General features: G+C 49.5%; 1 protein-coding gene and 1 long non-coding RNA gene across 8 annotated transcripts in view; one reads left to right on the forward strand and one right to left on the reverse strand.

Moving 5' to 3' along the window:
• The first annotated feature begins 5,695 nt into the window (after nucleotides 1-5,695).
• Nucleotides 5,696-15,998, forward strand: part of LOC148123607 (vomeronasal type-2 receptor 26-like) — a 32,156-nt gene continuing 21,853 nt past the window's right edge. For 5 of the 7 annotated variants that reach the window (XR_015740636.1, XR_015740635.1, XR_015740637.1 and 2 more), the window contains exons 1-5: nucleotides 5,698-6,258; nucleotides 6,694-6,982; nucleotides 7,615-8,409; nucleotides 11,047-11,259; nucleotides 15,424-15,550. Coding sequence is in view for 4 of the 7 variants with exons in the window: in XM_087919230.1 (XP_087775356.1) it covers nucleotides 6,038-6,258; nucleotides 6,694-6,982; nucleotides 7,615-8,409; nucleotides 11,047-11,259; nucleotides 15,424-15,550 (1,645 nt within the window). In the remaining 3 variants the exon portion in view is untranslated. Of the gene's footprint in view, nucleotides 6,259-6,693; nucleotides 6,983-7,614; nucleotides 8,410-11,046; nucleotides 11,260-15,423; nucleotides 15,551-15,832; nucleotides 15,951-15,998 lie in introns of those variants that run through there. The other 2 variants (XM_087919232.1, XM_087919233.1) reach the window with 2 other exon arrangements.
• On the reverse strand, nucleotides 10,135-10,831 carry LOC148123608 (uncharacterized). The gene is made up of 2 exons (XR_015740639.1): nucleotides 10,671-10,831; nucleotides 10,135-10,602 (listed from the first exon to the last, which is right to left on the reverse strand). It is a non-coding gene; the product is annotated as an uncharacterized LOC148123608 (long non-coding RNA).

Below are 15,998 nucleotides of genomic sequence, written 5' to 3' on the forward strand. Positions count from 1 at the left end.
GGCTCCAACCCTGGGTGGCTTCAGAGGGCGAACAGAGCATGCGCGAGAGAATGTTGCCCGCAGTGGTTATGTACGGGGGGGGAGAGAATTCCACGCGGAAGGAAGCGGGTCCTCCTTTCCGCTCTAGGATGTCACAACTCTCTGGGCTTAACCCTTGCGCTGCACTCTGGCAGGCGGAGATGAGAGAGACGAACTCTCTATTACCCACGAAGTACGACTACAGGGCCTCCCTGGGCCTTTCTCGAGGGCTGAGCTCCTCCGTGTCCCATCATCCCCTCCCCGCACCCGTCTGGTCTCAAGGCCGCTGGGATTGGGGCGCAAAGGCGCGTCCCTCTCCCGCCTCCCTCTCGCAAGGGGCGCTGCCGTGGCTGGCCGGGACCACCAGGGGGCGCCCTCCGCAGGCGGCCTGCGAGCCTCAAGAAAGGGACTGAGCATGCGCGTCTGCCTCTCTCGCTCCCCAGCCTGATGGGAAATCCCGGGGGGGAGGGGGAAAGGGGGGGCTTCTTCCCGGGTACATTGTGTCCCCCCCCCGCCCTTTGCACCTAGAGATGCGCCCCCCCGCCTCCCCCGGGTCCAAGAGGCTGCAAGAGGGTCTGGCAGGGAGGAGCCTCCCCAGGAAGGGGGTCCCGCCAGAGGGCAGGCTGGAGCGGGGCGGGGGGCTCTCAAGGAGGGGGGGTCCCTGTCCCCTCCGAGCCCCGCTCGCAGCCAGTGCAGGAGTTTCTCTCCTTTTGGGCTTCTTTCCCACTTGGTGCCAGGAACGTTTGGATGCTCTTTGGGAGGCCCGGGAAGGACTCTCGCCTTTAGGGGTCTCCCCACAAATGCCAAGCAAAAGGGGGGGTGGCCACTGTCCTCCCCTCCCCTCCCCCAGACAATCCAGGACTTCCCTGCAGGGGAGCAGCTGGTGGCAGCATTGCTGGGGGTCCCATGCGCAGACTGGGAAGGGGGCGTTTGGGGAGGGGGGATACCAGCCCCCATTCTCTCTGGCCAAGAGGAAGGAGGAAACCCCCTTTGCAAAGCCCCAGGAGGGAAGGGGGGTTGCAGAGCAGCAGAGGGAGGGAAGCCCCCCCCCTCCTTCTGGGAAAGGGGCCTGGGGGGACTCTGGCTCAGCCTCAGGACAAGCAGCCCCAGGAAGGAGGAAGCGCCAGTCTGGGGCCCCCCAGGCCCCCCACTTCAGGGAGGGGGGGCTGCCAGGAGGGACCCTGGGAAACGGGGGCTGCCTCCCCCACCCTCTGTGGCCGGAGCAGGAGGGGCCCCCGAGGTTCAGGTGGGGAGGCTGGGGGTCCCACTTGGATCCCTTCCCGGCCCCCCTGTCCCTGGAGACAGGAGCTGGGTTTGGGGTGGTGGAGGGGAGGCCTTTGCCCGGCTGAAGAAGGAGGCTCCTTCCTGGGGAGCAGAGCCTCCCTGCCCGCCTCTCCTGGGGCCAAGACCGGACGGAGCAGAGGCCTCCCTTCCCCTTTGCTTGGCCCAGATCCCTTCCCTCCTCCCGGTTCAGGGCTGCCAAAAGGGAGAGGATCCAGCCCTTCACCCCCCACTTCCTTCCTTGTCTCCCTGGCCAGGAGGGGAGGCTAGAATGGAGGGGATCCCCCGGGCAAGAGGGACCCTGCACACCCCCCCCAAGAGCCACACTCTGTGTGTGTGTGTGTGTCTCTATCTCTCTCTGGGGGATCCAAGTGGGGACCCAGCCCAGGTAAGGAAGGCGGCAAAGTCCCAGGAGGCCCCACCTGCCTCGCTTTGTCACAGTCGCACTCTGGGCCTTTGGTCGGCATTGTGGGTCTTTGTGTTCAATGTGGCTGCCCCATTTGGGAAGGAGGCCTCCAAATGAGCCTCTAGAGGGTCCTCAACTTACGACCATAATGGAGCCCCCCAGCCAAAGTGCTGCAACTCCCTCCCAGTGCCTGGACAAGGACCCTGGTCTCTCCTCCTGGGCCTCTATTGTCCCCTAAGAGAAAGTCCCCTCTCGTGGAGGGGCAGGAACCAGGACGGGGGGCCCGGCTCAGGGAGGGGGGAGCTTCCCAGGAGCAGGAGGGGCTTCTGGGGGGGCAGGAAAGGACCCTCCAGGCCGCCCTTCTCTCCCCTCTGCAGGGGAGGGAAAAAGGGACAGTGGTTGAGTTTAATGTCATTGTACCTTGTTCAACGAAATCTTCAGTGTACATCATAACCATGAAAATAAACACAAACATCCTTCACTCTCCACACACTGAACCGAAACTCCACCCATGACACCACACCAACACCACACTATACAGTTTCCCAAGGGTGGATTTTCGAACATTCAGCCATGTGGTCTCGTACCTTGAGCAGGCAACTCCGACTTTGCTCCAGCTGCTCTTCCTCTCAAATGGCTTTTTTTCCGGCTCATCCAGATGCTTCAGGGGCTTCTTCACTGGGCTCATCAGCTCTTTGCACTTGGGAGACAGAAAAAGCAAAGCTCCATGTGAGTCGCACATCAGAAGGAAGGCGAGGAAAGGGAGAGCCCGATTGAGGCAACCTTTTGAGTCTAGGGGCCCATTTGAATCTGGGGGAGGGGATCTGCTTTGGGCCCCCTCTCAAAATGGCAGCCAGAGGAGTCTTCCCCGTTCCCAAGACAAGTCACCAGGCTACAGAGAGGACAACGTTGGAGTGGGAGGTTCCACTCTTGCAAAGCAGACTCTCTCTTTTCATCCCATTCTCAGAAGTTCTACAATTCTCCTGGGTTAAACTGGTTGTGGGAAAAGTCCTTTTCCGTTGAGATGAACTTGCCAGGGACCGTGTTTGGCTTTCTAGCATGTCAGCCACCTTAACTGAGAAGGGGAAGAAAGTGAGAGGGCGAAGGAGCCTGAGGTGTATCCAGAGAAACACCTGGAGCCACACGGTCCCCAGGTGACTGGGCAAGACCAAGTAAGTGAAAGCGATCCAAAGTTCAGGATGGGATTTAACGCTTGTCTGGGGAGGCCCTAAAATCTTGGAGATGGTGCGAGAGGTTCCCCACCTTTCTTGAGGTGAATTCATTCAGGTGGAGGAAGGGAGCTTTTGTTTCAATCCAGAGAGACCGATCGTTTCATGAAAGAGGCAGCCCTCGACTTACAACCATGAGAAGCTACAGCGGCACTGAACCAAGTGACTTATGACCCTTACGGCCATTGCGGCATCCTCCTGCCACTAAGAGATGGTGGGGGGGGTGTTTGAGGTGCTGGCCCCGCAGGCTCACCCCATTGACTGTCGCACTACTCTGAAACCGGCGCCTTGAATATGGCAGCACATTGGGGAAATTAGAGTAAAGCCGCCGCGACCACATTCGAGGCACCGGCTCTGGAGTGGTGCAACAGTCAATGGGGTGAGCCTGCAGGGCTGGTACCTTGAAGGCCCCCCTTGTCAGTCTGTGCTCCATTCAAAATCCAAGAAAGAAACACTCAGACTCCAATGGTTAGAGCAAAGGTCTTCTTTTACTAAATTTCAAAGTGGAAGCTACAGAGAAGATTCTGAATCTAAAGATTTTGGTGCGCAGATCACATATACAAAGGGATGGAATTGTTTCCACCCCCCAGAGTTCAAAAGACTCTTCCAATTAAAAGTTCTGCATATGATCATGTGGGCATCTTCAAGTGGTGATGAGGCCTCTGTCCGTTGACCTTGACATATTTTGATAAAACTTCGCAGCTGTGCAGAGGATAGAAAAAGTAGGCAAGGAAATAGAAACTTAAAAAGAGGAATTTATACTCCTCCCCTCCTTCCCATTTACAGGAATGTAACACCTCCAGCTTTCTTCCCTTCCAATTCACCCCTTCCCCCTGTTGCTAATGACAGCCGAAAGATGGAGCAGTAAGAAAGTTGCAAAGTAAGGAAGAAATAAGGCAGCACATAAGATGCAGAAGGGATCATCTTGAAGGCTGACAGGTGGGCTCATTCCTGACCCAGGAGGGGCTTCCTCCCCTCTGGGCCTCACCCGGCTTCGGTCAGACACGGCTGGGAACCTCCTGGAGGAGAAGAGAGTCTCATCGCACATCAACCTAGCCCTGAAAAGCCACAGCTTGAACCCGGAGCCACCCAGGATCTGGTCTGCAGGCCCTGAGAGCAGAATCTGAGGGAGGTTCAGGGGGAGAACTTCCAAGCGGTGGACCTGGGATACGGGCCTTCCTCTGCTCCTCCCTGCCAGGGTGGGCCTGCCTGTCCCTTCAGTTCCCCTCCACACTCAGCCCCCAGTTCCCCCATCTTTAGGCAGTGTCTTTCGGGTGATGGAAGTTCCCCAAGGGCAATCACCAGCCACTTCGATCGGCCGGTAGAAGCGGCCTTGGGGTGAGCGCACACACATACTCCCCTCGCCACGAGGCCGCTTCTATTGTCCGATGAAAGCTCCCCGAAGGCAGAGTCCCCAGCCCCTTCAGGGCGTGGCTTGGCTGCCCATGTCCCCTCGCCATTAGGCAGTATCTTTCGGGCGATGGAAGCCCCGAGGCCGCTTCTACCGGCTGATCGAAGTGGCTGGTGATTGCCCTTGGGGAGCTTCCATCGCCCGAAAGACACTGCCTAATGGCGAGAGGACACGGGCAGCCATGCCTCGCCCCCAAGCGTCTGGGGACTCTGCCTTCGGGGAGCTTTCGTCGGTCGATAGAAACAGACTTGTGGAGAGGTACATGCGTATGGGCCGCTCTAGGTGGGGGAGGAAATTAAGTCACCCCCGAAAAGACAGCCTAGCCGTTTTTTCGGGGGTCATTAAAAATAAGGCCCAGGCTTATTTTGTGAGAAACATGGTAGATAGATTAGATGATAGGTATAGATAGATAGATAGATAGATAGATAGATAGATAGATAGATAGATAGATATCGATAGGTACATATAGATAGATGATAGAGATAGTGATGGATGGATAAATAGATAGAGAGATAGAAAGAAAGAAAGAAAGAAAGAAAGAAAGAAAGAAAGAAAGAAAGAAAGAAAGAAAGAAAGAAAGAAAGAAAAAAAGAAGAAGAAAGAAAGAAAGAAAGAAAGAAAGAAAGAAAGAAAGAAAGAAAGAAAGGAAGGGATGGATAGATAGTACCTGCAGAACTTACAGTCCATTCTTTATTTAAAAAAATAAGAAAAATCAAAATATAAAGAATCTTGGTGTATTATAGGAACATGGTAAGGTAACACAGGAATGACAAGAAAATAAAAATAAAAAATTCCATCCATTCTATATTTTTCTCCCTATTTACCCAATGATCTAGTCCACAAGTTTTCACTTTCCTGCTTCTTAATGAGCTTTTATCTCAAAATTAATATTGCTAGAAAAGATGGGGAATGAAATTTCACTTCAGGCACAAGCAATTTTAAAACCGACTGCAATTAAGATCAATATATGGGATTACGACATAAAACAGAATTCCAAACAGGGTCTACTCTTAACCTTGGGCAGAGATCAAGGGTGCCGATTGTCATTAGAAGACAGGCAACACTAGAGTTAAATGGCATTAACTTGAAGTGGCATCAATCTCCATAGCTCTGAGTGACCTTCCCCAGCAATCTCTGGAGACAAGAGGCCATGTTGAAGGACAGCAGAAGTCAATTCCCTGGGTGTTGAACTCTCTTCTCCAGCATCACTTTCTGGACTTGCCCTAACAGGAAGGAAGGACCACAGCTGAAACAGAACAATGATCCCAGGGGTGTATTTGTAATTTTTACTAACATGTTTTATTCCAGCCTCTCCTCTACAAATGGAGCCCGGAAAAAGTTGGGTCCCATGAGGTGAAGTTGCTTCTTGCTGTAATTATGACCATCTGGGCCTTTGAGACCTGTGATGCTATATCTCCAGTTTTTGACTTTGATGCAGGCATTAGACTGAAGCCACATGCAAAGGATCTTGTATCAGAAAAGGATAAATTCCTTGGGTGAAGCTCTCTGGGACCAAGTTTTGGGACAGGTACAGGCTCTGCTCTTGATTGCACCTTTCTCTCCTTTGCAGATGAAACTGAGTGATTCTCTGTTTAGATCAGGAAAGCCACTGGCACTTCTCAGAGTCTGAATTTTTCCAACTGTTCCTGTTGTTTGTGTTAGAAACAAGAAGTGGATTGATTCATGCCATGAATGATGGACCTCCTGCTTCTGCTTCTGCTGCTGCTGGTGTCCCCATCAGTCTGTGGGAAGCTGAGAAGGAAATGCCCATTGAGTTTGGAGCACCAGGATGGGTACAATCCATGGAGCTTTAACAGGCCTGGAGACCATCTCATTGGTGTGGTCACAACTGAAATATTGGTGTCACCTATAATGTGGCCTTTCAACAGCCCTCCTTCTACACCTCCTCCTTCGTAAGTCATGCAGGGTGATGGAATTGCACTCCCTCCATGTGCAATTCTAACACTCTCCTTCTTTTCTTCTTATGTCACATATTTTTGTACCTCAGGACCTGTCTAATTTCCTGAATAATTTTTATTTCCACGGCTTCCCTCTTTTGCCTTACTTTGTGGAAGAGAGTAAAATCCAAAGATGGAGTTTTAAAAGAACCTGAATGAAATCCAGATGATTTTCCTTTCTCAGTTCATTCCTGAGTTCATCACTTGAATAATGACCTTTGTTTAAGTAGTGACTGAAACAATTGTAGTTGCCTCTCTCATTTGCATAATTGATCATTCGATTTGGATCAATGTTGGCCTAAGGCTTAGTAGGTTTGTGAAGGATTATATATTTTAAAAACATTTGTTGTTACTATTGAACATAATAACATGAATATTGTTTTTCAATAGGAAGAGTTCTCCTCTAGCAAATACCCTAATGTCAATTTTTGGTATTCAAATGGTCCACAAGAATTCCCAGCTCCTGCACAATCTCACCCTTGGCTACAACATCCATGACAACTATATGAGTCCTTTCCGCACTTCAGATGCCTTGCTGGACATTCTTTCCACTGGAGAAGCCGGTGTCCCCAACTACGGCTGTGGGAGGAAGGAGAACCTCCTGGCTCTGATTGATGGAGCTTCCACGGACATCTCCTTCCAGATGTCAACATTAGGAGGCACCTACAAAGTCCCACAGGTTTGTGTATATTAGGGAATATTAGGGAACATATCAACTATGTTTTAGTCTATTATGTTCAACTTCAAATTGACCATTAAAGGCCTGAAGAGCCATAAGGTCCCTATAGAGGATTTTCTACTGAATATTCAACTATTGAAAAACTATCCAGGTTTTGAGGTCCTCCATTAGCATGTTCATTTTCACATATCAATAATATCTGCCTTATCCAATTGGAATCTGAGTCTCTTGTACATCTGGAGAAGAAGCTGAAAAATTGTTCCACAAAGAATTTGGGATATAGAAGCTGAGAAAGAGGTTTTAGTACTCAAAAATAGCATATAATACAGCCCTATATCTTAGATCCAGACATTTTATCTAACATCTGCAAATTTGAATCTAATTGTTGGAATTGTATGGGTGAAACAGAAATTTACATTGCATTTTGTATTGTTTTTTTTTGTTTAATATGATTTTGTGTTCCATTTTTATATACAATCTTGTTAATATTCTGCCTTAAATATTTTAAACCATGACCAAGGAAGAAACTATTCTTATATATTCATCAAAACAAAATTGGGTTTGTCAATAACTAATATTTTGGAGTTGATCTGGACCACATTATAACACAGCATTCTTCATTACTTTTTCAGATCACTGCTGGAATTCCTTCAGAGGCTCTGAGTGATAAAAGGAGATTCCCCTTTTTCCACCAGATGCTCCCCAAAGAAGGATTCCAATACTCAGCAATTGTCCAGCTGCTCCTCCATTTCAGATGGACCCTGATTGGCCTCTTTGCTTCAGACACAGAAAAGGGAGATAATTTCATGAGGACTTTCCCTCCGATGCTTGTCAGGAATGGAATTTGTGTGGTTATATCACAACGATTCACGACAACTGGACATATAGCATCCCTCAGGGAGGCCCTCTCTAAGTGGAGACAAGTCAATGTCTTTGTCCACTTCATAGAATATATTTCCATCTGGGAGAGAATTATTCCTTTCCATGAAGCACTTATGCATTTGCCAGGATCCATTGAAGGGAAAGTCTGGATCCTCACAAGTTTTTCAGCGTATCCAATGGAGAAGCACATACCTCTCAAATACATCCATAGTATTTCGAGTTTTGGTTATCTGGAAAAAATAAGGCCAACAGATGCTGCCTTTGAACCTTATTTCTTTGTGGAAGATCAGTTTCAAGATCATTATTTCCGCTGTTCCCTTTCCAAGCACGTCTTTTCTGTCAAAGGCCGCAGAAGATGCACCCAGAAAGCCCCACTGGAGACCCAGGAGAAAAGAAACAGGAAACGGATCATAAATGTCCATCATCGCTACAGTATCATTCAGACTTTGGCCCAGGCCATGAATGCCGCTTATTCCTCCAGATCGAGGAGGGGAAGGAAGGAGGGAGAAAAGAGGTTGGGGGCTCTGAGGCTGCAGCCGTGGCAGGTATGGGGGTCCCGATAGGGATCCATTCATCTGAGATCCTTTGGAGAAGGAACCCAAAGGAGAAGGAGGGGAACATCTCAACCTTCTTGTGCTGCAAAAGGTCAAGAGATTTGCACCATCTAATTGCTCCTGTCTGACGCTCCGGAATAACAGGGAGCAGATCTGAAGTTTCTGTCTAGCCTCTGTTGGAAGAAATCTCCTTCTGGGTTCAGTTCCAAGCGGGGAAGAAAGATGCTGGAAACATGGTGACTGCTTGGAAGATGGTTTAATGGTGGACAGGAGCACATGCCTTGGTTGAGGAAAGAAGGGCTGAGATGCTGAGAGTGCAATTGTTTGATGCCCTCTGTTGGGATTTGAATTTGAGCTTGTATTCTGATTGGTTGTCAGACTCCCATGGGGCCATGCAGGGGCAACTCTGTAGGCTGTCCTGAGTCCCAGGCTTGGTTGAGCCTGGCTGAATGGCGATGTAATGAAAGGGCTTTGGGCAATTCCTATATAGCGTTACCTGGAGTAGATCTTTGTTATGTAAAATAAACTGGCCTAGGCCAGTTTAGGGAAATGTATTGTGCCTTCTTTTTAGGGAAATGTATTGTGCCTTTTTAGTATATCCTAAAATATTTCATTTTCCTAGGAGAGGGGAGGGTTTTAACTCCCAACACCTCTTTCAGTCATTGGAAGAGTCTTGAATCCTCCCTTGTCCAACTGAGAGATTTTGTAAGTTGGAGAAGCTGCTCTCATAATCTCCTCGTTGTCTTCTCTCAAGACTCAGTTTCAGGTTGCAGTCAATTACGATTTTGAGATTGTTTTCTTAAATATGTATTTATTTACAAATAACTCAAGATGGCAAATGTCTCCAACACAGCTTCCTCCTTCATCCAGTCCACTTTTAGTACAGTCAGAGACCAGCATTACAATAAATAATAATAATAATGGAGAAAAATAAAAATAAACAACAGTCAATGGGCAGTTAGAGTCTGCCTAATGCTGAGTCATGTGCGAATATGTGGCAATATAAATGTCCTAAATAAATAAATACATAATTTTGTGTTACAGCAGAATAGAATTTGGCCCCATTCAAAGAAACTCTTTCCTATTGATCTACGAACTGCAGTTGTATGTAAAAGAGTTCCGTATTTCCCAGATATTTTATTAGGAGAGGCGTCACAAAGTGAATCCCTGAGTCCTGATAGGAGATGCCGCATAGCAGGCTGTGAACTCACTGGTGGGATTCAAATTATTTTACTACTGGTTCTGTGGGCATGGCTGTAATTTGTGGGCGTGGCTTTTTGGTCACCTGACCAGATGGGTGTGGCTTTGTGGCCATGTGACTGAGTGGGCTTGGCTTTGTGGCCATGTGACTGGCAAACCAAATACAATTGGTTCTCGCTTAATGGCCAGTTGCTTAACAAGTGTTCCAATTTATGACTGATCTCCCCAGAGCTACTTGTCCTGTTTTTGGAGTTTTGACAACCACACACACACACAAATACACACACACTCAGACACTCACACACACAGAGCTTTCTAACCCTGCTATTCTTTGATTCTGTAAGGATCTCCTGCTGGAGCAAAGGTTGGACTAGATGACCTCCGAGATTTGTTGCATGCCAGCCCTAGATTGCTGTGCTGCTTCAAAGAGTCTTCTGAAGCCAGGGTTTGTGTCCTTCCTTCCTCTCCTTTTTTTCTCTCTCTCTCCCTCCCTCCCTCCTTCCATGTATTTTTCTATCCATCCATATATCTCATTCACTTTCTCCATTCTCCCTCTCTTTCTTTCTCTCTTTCTCTCCCTCTTTCTTTCTTGCTCTTTCTTTCTTTCTTCCCCTGCCCCCCCGCTCTTTCTCTGTCTCACACATACACACACAGACACAGAGAGTGGGGGAGAGAGAGGGGAAGATAGGGACCTGGACTCTTCGCTATCCCCACCGCCCCCTTACCTTCTCAGGCCAAGCGAGGGAGGGGAGGGTGAGGGGCAGGGCCAGCCGCTTCAGGCAAGGTGAAGAGGCATTGACCAAGCACGGGAGAGTAGAAGCCTGGGAATGGCGGCTCCCAGCTCAGCTGGCCTGAGGGGCTCCTGCAGGCATATCATGACAAGGGGGTCGAGAAGAACCGGGACATCCGGCCACCCACCTGCTGGTTGGCTGGGCCAGGCTGGACTGGAGGAGGCACATCCGCCAGGAGAAGTAAGAAAACGTGCTCTGGGAGGGCGGGCAGACAGGCAGATGTCCCAGGGCTGCTGCACATGTGCACTGCATCAATAGCACATGCACGGCTGCACACAGTGCGCATGTGCAACAGCCCTGGGACATCTGCCCAATCTGCGCCACAGCCACCACGTCGTAGGGAAAGCTAGGAGAGCAACTGGGACAAGTGGGTGACCTGGTTTGGGGGTGTGGCCAACCAGGGGTCACCACCGGTTCACCTGAGCCAGTGAGAACCAGTTGAATATTGTTGGGATATGACTAACAAATTTTTGTGAACATTTTTCGTTCACTTGTAAGATAGTGATAACACCTATTTTCCTAATCAAGCATGTCTGGAAATTAGAAAACTACAGAAGAAAGATTCAAATGTGAAAAAGTGTCTGGTATAAGAAACAAAGTTTTCTGCTTTTAAAATTGCTGCATATTCCCATTCTAGTTCCATCCTTTCCTGGAGAAGAATGAGTTTGTCAATATTTCAGACATTCAACTCTACATGGACCCAAATGGAGAGGTAGCAGCAGATCTGCTCATTTCGGGCTTCTTGGTTCTTCCCAGGGATGATCTCAGGAGAGAGACTGTGGCGTATTTTGAAAGACAGAGACTTTCTATCAACAAAGATGTTCTTTCACGGCTAAAATTGCTCAACAAGGTAGGAGAAAGTTTTGATGTCTTTCCTCTGTTTTCCAAAGCCTGAGGTCCCATTTCAAGAGGGCTGATGCTATTCCCCAAAGGTGGTTGACCTTCACCGAGAACTGAATCTGGGCGGTTGAAACCGGATTTTCACTTAAGCTGCTTAGGAGGCTTTGATATTGTTCCATTTTGTGGACCACGTACAATTAAGGGTCTCCATCAAACGGGTGAGAAACCAAGAAGGGCTGGGAATAATGTCGCTAGTAGCTTCTGGTGTTTGGTCCTTGTGCCTAGAAGAGCAACGAAGGTGGCAATTCTGCTGACCGGGGCCTGAATCCAGGCTTGGACTGTATCGGATGGGATTGAATCGTGAGTGGACGGAGATCCTTTTGACCCCATTGGGGGAAAGAAGCTTCCTCTCGTCCTGCTTGGGGAAAAGTGTCCCCTGAATGGGGAGCTCCATAATCTGGGAGGCTCTTAAGGAGGCTGGACCTGGCCAGAGCTCTCCATGCCTCCCTTTCACCCTCCCTGGGATGGAGCAATGGGCCTTCTGCTCCTAGGAAGCAGCTCCAAGGCTTTCAGTTCACCTGAAATTATCAAGATTGTTCTGATATCACACCTTAAAATTATGGGTGTAAGAAGAGGGGAGAAATGCGTGTTAATGGGGTCATGAGAAGGAACCGACTGGTTATCACTTAATGCTGAAATCTTTTCTCAGTTCCATCCAGGGATGGGATTCAAATTTTGTAACAACCGGTTCTGTGGGTGTGGCTTAATTTGTGGGCATGGCTTGGTGGTCACGTGACCAGATGGGCATGGCTTGGTGGCCATGTGACTGGCAAACCAAATACAATTGGTCCTCGCTTAATGGCTGGTTGCTTAGCAAGTGTTCTAATTTATGACTGATCTCCCCAGAGCTCCTTGACCTGTTTTTGGAGTTTTGACAACCATAAACACAAACACACAAACACACATGTGCACACAGCCTTCTGACCCTGCTATTCTTTGATTCTGTAAGGTTCTCCTGCTGGAGCAGGGGGTTGGACTAGATGACCTCCGAGAACCCTTGCAGACCAGCCCTAGATGGTGTGCTGCTTCAAAGAGTCTTCTGACGCCAGGGTTTGTGTCCTTCCTTCCTCTCCTTTTTTTCTCTCCCCCTCCCTCCCTCCTTCCATGTATTTATCTATCCATTCATATATATCATTCACTTTCTCCATTCTCCCTCTCTTCCTTCTCTGTCTATCCCTTTTCTTCCTTTTGCTTCCTTTCTCTTTTATTTCTTTCTCTTTCTCTCCTCTTTCTTCTCTCTCTTCCTCTTCTCTCATTCCCTATATTTCACTCTTTCCCTCTCTTTTTCTCTCTTTCCCCCTCTCTGTATCTCTCTCTCTCTCTCTCTCTCTGCCTCTTTCCCTATCTTCCCCTCCCCAACCACTTTGTGTGTGTGTGTGTGTGTGTGTGTGTGTGTGTGTGTGTGTGTGTAAAAGAGAGGCATGGATAAGTCTGACCAGGTCTGGTCTCTTTAAGAACCTCCCCAAGTATGAACCTGCCCTTTCGGGGGACACTTTTCCCCAAGCAGGACGAAGCTTCTCTCCAATGGGACCAAAAGGACCTCTACGCAATCATGATTCAAATTCATCTGAATTCAGGCCCTGATCAAGAGAATCCTGTTTTTTTCTTTGCTAGTTTGGGCACAAGGAGCAAAGCAACCTGAAGCTCTTAGTGACACATTCCCCAGCCCTTGTGGGTTTCTCACCAGTTTGAAGGAAATACTAAACCATAGATGGTTCACAAAATGGAGCAGTGAGAGAAGGTGAGGGTGACGGTGGGGGATATTGTGTCTCCCTCAAGCCAGCAAGCTCTCCTTGGTGCTCTTTGCTACTTCTTTCATTTCTTCTTTTTCGAATCCAGACTGGCTGAACAACGATTGCCAGACCGCGGTGGAAGCGTCCATTCGGGCGACCCTCCTCCTCTTTCTCCTCCTCTTGCACCCAGAAGCTGTGGATGGATCAGGAGGGTGCCGGTTTCGCTGTGCTCTGGCATTTGCTTGAGGGGCATCTCCCCATGCACGTGCACCCTCCCGGCCCTGCCACAACCACTGGTTGCTAGAGGAGGAGGAGGAGGAGGAGGAGGAGGAGGAGGAGGAGGAGGAGGAGGAGGAGGAGGAGGAGGAGGAGGAGGAGGAGGAGGAGGAGGAGGAGAAGTGTCCCCCAAAGGGATGCTTCCACCACGGGGATCGTTGTTCAGCCAGTCTAGATTCCTAAAACAAGAAATGAAAGAAGTAACGAAGAGCGCCAAGGAGAGCTTGCTGACTTGGCCCAGCCACGGCTTTCAGGGAGACACACACAGAGAGTGGGAGAGAGAGAGAGAGAGGGAAGATAGGGACCCGGCTGCTTCCCTATCCCCCAGCATCACCCTTACCTTCTCAGGGCAGGTGAGGGAGGGGAGGGTGAGGGGCAGGGCCATCCGCTTCATCAAGGTGAAGAGGGGGCGACCAAGCACAGGCGAGTAGAAACCTGGGAATGGTGGCTCCTGAGGGGCTTTGAGGTCAGACGGCCTGGAGCAGCCAAGATCCGAGTGAGCATTGCACCACAGATTCACCTGATCGCCTACTTCTTTGGTGTTGGCTTTATGGAGCCATGGGTTGAGGTCTGGGCTGACATGTGACAGCAGTGCCTTTAGCTGTGCTCGCTTGTAAGTGCCCAAATAATCCGGCGAAGACACCGGACGAGTCACTCAGGTAGACCTGCCCCGTCTGCAGTCTTCCTCCTGCAGAAAGCGGGCACTCCCTGAGCTAAGAAGGCAAGGAGCTGTGGCTCAACTCACCCAATTCCTAGGACTACCCCAATAATCCCAATTCTGCTAGGAGAGGGCGGCTCCCCCTGGCAATACTCCTTTCCCTCGGTGCTCTGTCTTCCCATGGCCCACCTCCAGCCTGAACACTGGGTCGGACTACTAGAAGGCCACTTCCCAGCTTCTCAATGGCTCTCCTGTACCATCCACTGCAGGACCCTCAACCTCCTTCCCCAAATTCTCCCTCAACTTCGAAATGACAACACCTGTTACCTACATGGGTGCAGCTAGGTGGGCGTGGCAGGGCCAACCAGGTGTGATTATTCTGGATCCAAATATGGGGCTGCGGGCAGGAGAGGGAAGGAATGGTAGGCAAATGGGCCATGCTCTCTGATCACCCTCCCCCACACCTCTGCCTCATTGCCGGCAGGGTCTAGCAGCTGCGTGAATCCCAGCTAATCCCGTGTGGAGAGACTCATGTTCTCCTGCTGCTGGGAAAGCAAGAGAGTCTTTCCTGGCACAGCGAAAAGTTTGCAACTTCCCCTCCAATAGGGAAATGGGAGGCTCTGGGTGGCAGAGAACTAGCTTGCTTGAATCCTGTTTCTCTCTGCCGCCCGGAACTGTGCCAGGAAAGACTCTCTTGCTCTCCCAGCAGTAGGAGAACATGAGCCTCTCCACATGTCTTCCAGTACAGTGAAATGTAGCTCTGGTCCCCACCAGTCTGCATCTCGCCTCCCGCCTGGATTCACCGCAGATACTGGGCCTTACCTGTTGGGGGTGAGGGCGGCGGGTGGTAGCAGCAAAAAAGCAAGTGGGGTGGGGGGTAAAGGTGACTGGCAGTGGCAGGTAGGCGACTGGGCCCCAGAGATTGCAGAACCTCACTCACCCAGGGAGATCAGGTAGGGCCACAGCGGAAGGCATGCAGCAATGGTTGGGTTGGCGAGTGGGCAAAAGCAAACTGCAGGCGATGCCATGCATGCGCGATAAGGACTGATTGGTCACAGAGGGGTGGGGTGGGCAGAGAGGGGCAGGGTCAGCCAGTGTTGCGAGTTGCCAGTTCCCCAAATCATAACACCAGTTCTATAGAACTGGACAGAGCCAGTACAATCCCACCACTGGTTCCATCTCTCCAGACTTTTCTATTTAATAAAGTCCTTTTTGGGGGGGGGGGCAATGTGAGATGCCAAAAGCAAAAGAGAGGAACTAATGGAAGAATCTTCCAGAAGTTATATCTCCAACCATTTGGAAATAGTGAGAGATTTTGTATTTATTTAAGTGAAGACCAGAGGCTAATATCTAATATCTTGTCTAATATCCATTTTTACCTCCATTTTCCATGGATGGAGAGTCCTAACACATTTCCTTTGGCAATCCTGTTTTTTTTTCTGCTCAGTCGTTTCCTCAATCTGAATGTGTGGAAAGTTGTCATCCTGGATTTGTCAAGAGGGCTCGAGAAGAAGAGCCAGTTTGCTGTTACGACTGCGTTCCTTGTCCGGAGGGGACCTTCTCCACTCAGAAAGGTGGGTGACACCAGAGGAAAATGGGAGGACTGGTGGAACTGGATCCATCCAGAGCATTGTCATGAAAGTGTGAATTAAAACAAACTTTTAAGCTTAATTGGTTTCCGGTTTATTTCCGAAATGCCCCATTTCTTATCTAAACAGAAGAGCAAAAAGACTGTGAAGGAAGGGCTGGATATAGAGAGGTGGCTGTGACAGATTGGGCAAGTTTTACTAATGTCAGAGAAAATATTTCTTTTTTTTAGCTTGGATGTGTCCTTCCTTCCACATTGACTTCTCCAGGAACACCTGAGTTCCTTGAAATGTGAGGAATGATTTTAGGTCCACCTCCTGAAAGGAGGACTGCAATGCAGTCTACATGGGTTCCCTTTGAGGAACACTGAAAAGGTATTGCTGATATATGAGATGCAGAATGTGGTGGCATGGATAGTTAAGCCTGTTTCTGGCT

Source organism: Pseudonaja textilis, unplaced genomic scaffold (assembly GCF_049901715.1).
Source record: "Pseudonaja textilis isolate UNSWEBS1 unplaced genomic scaffold, rPseTex1.2 PTEXSCF58, whole genome shotgun sequence".
Lineage (NCBI taxonomy): Eukaryota > Metazoa > Chordata > Lepidosauria > Squamata > Elapidae > Pseudonaja > Pseudonaja textilis.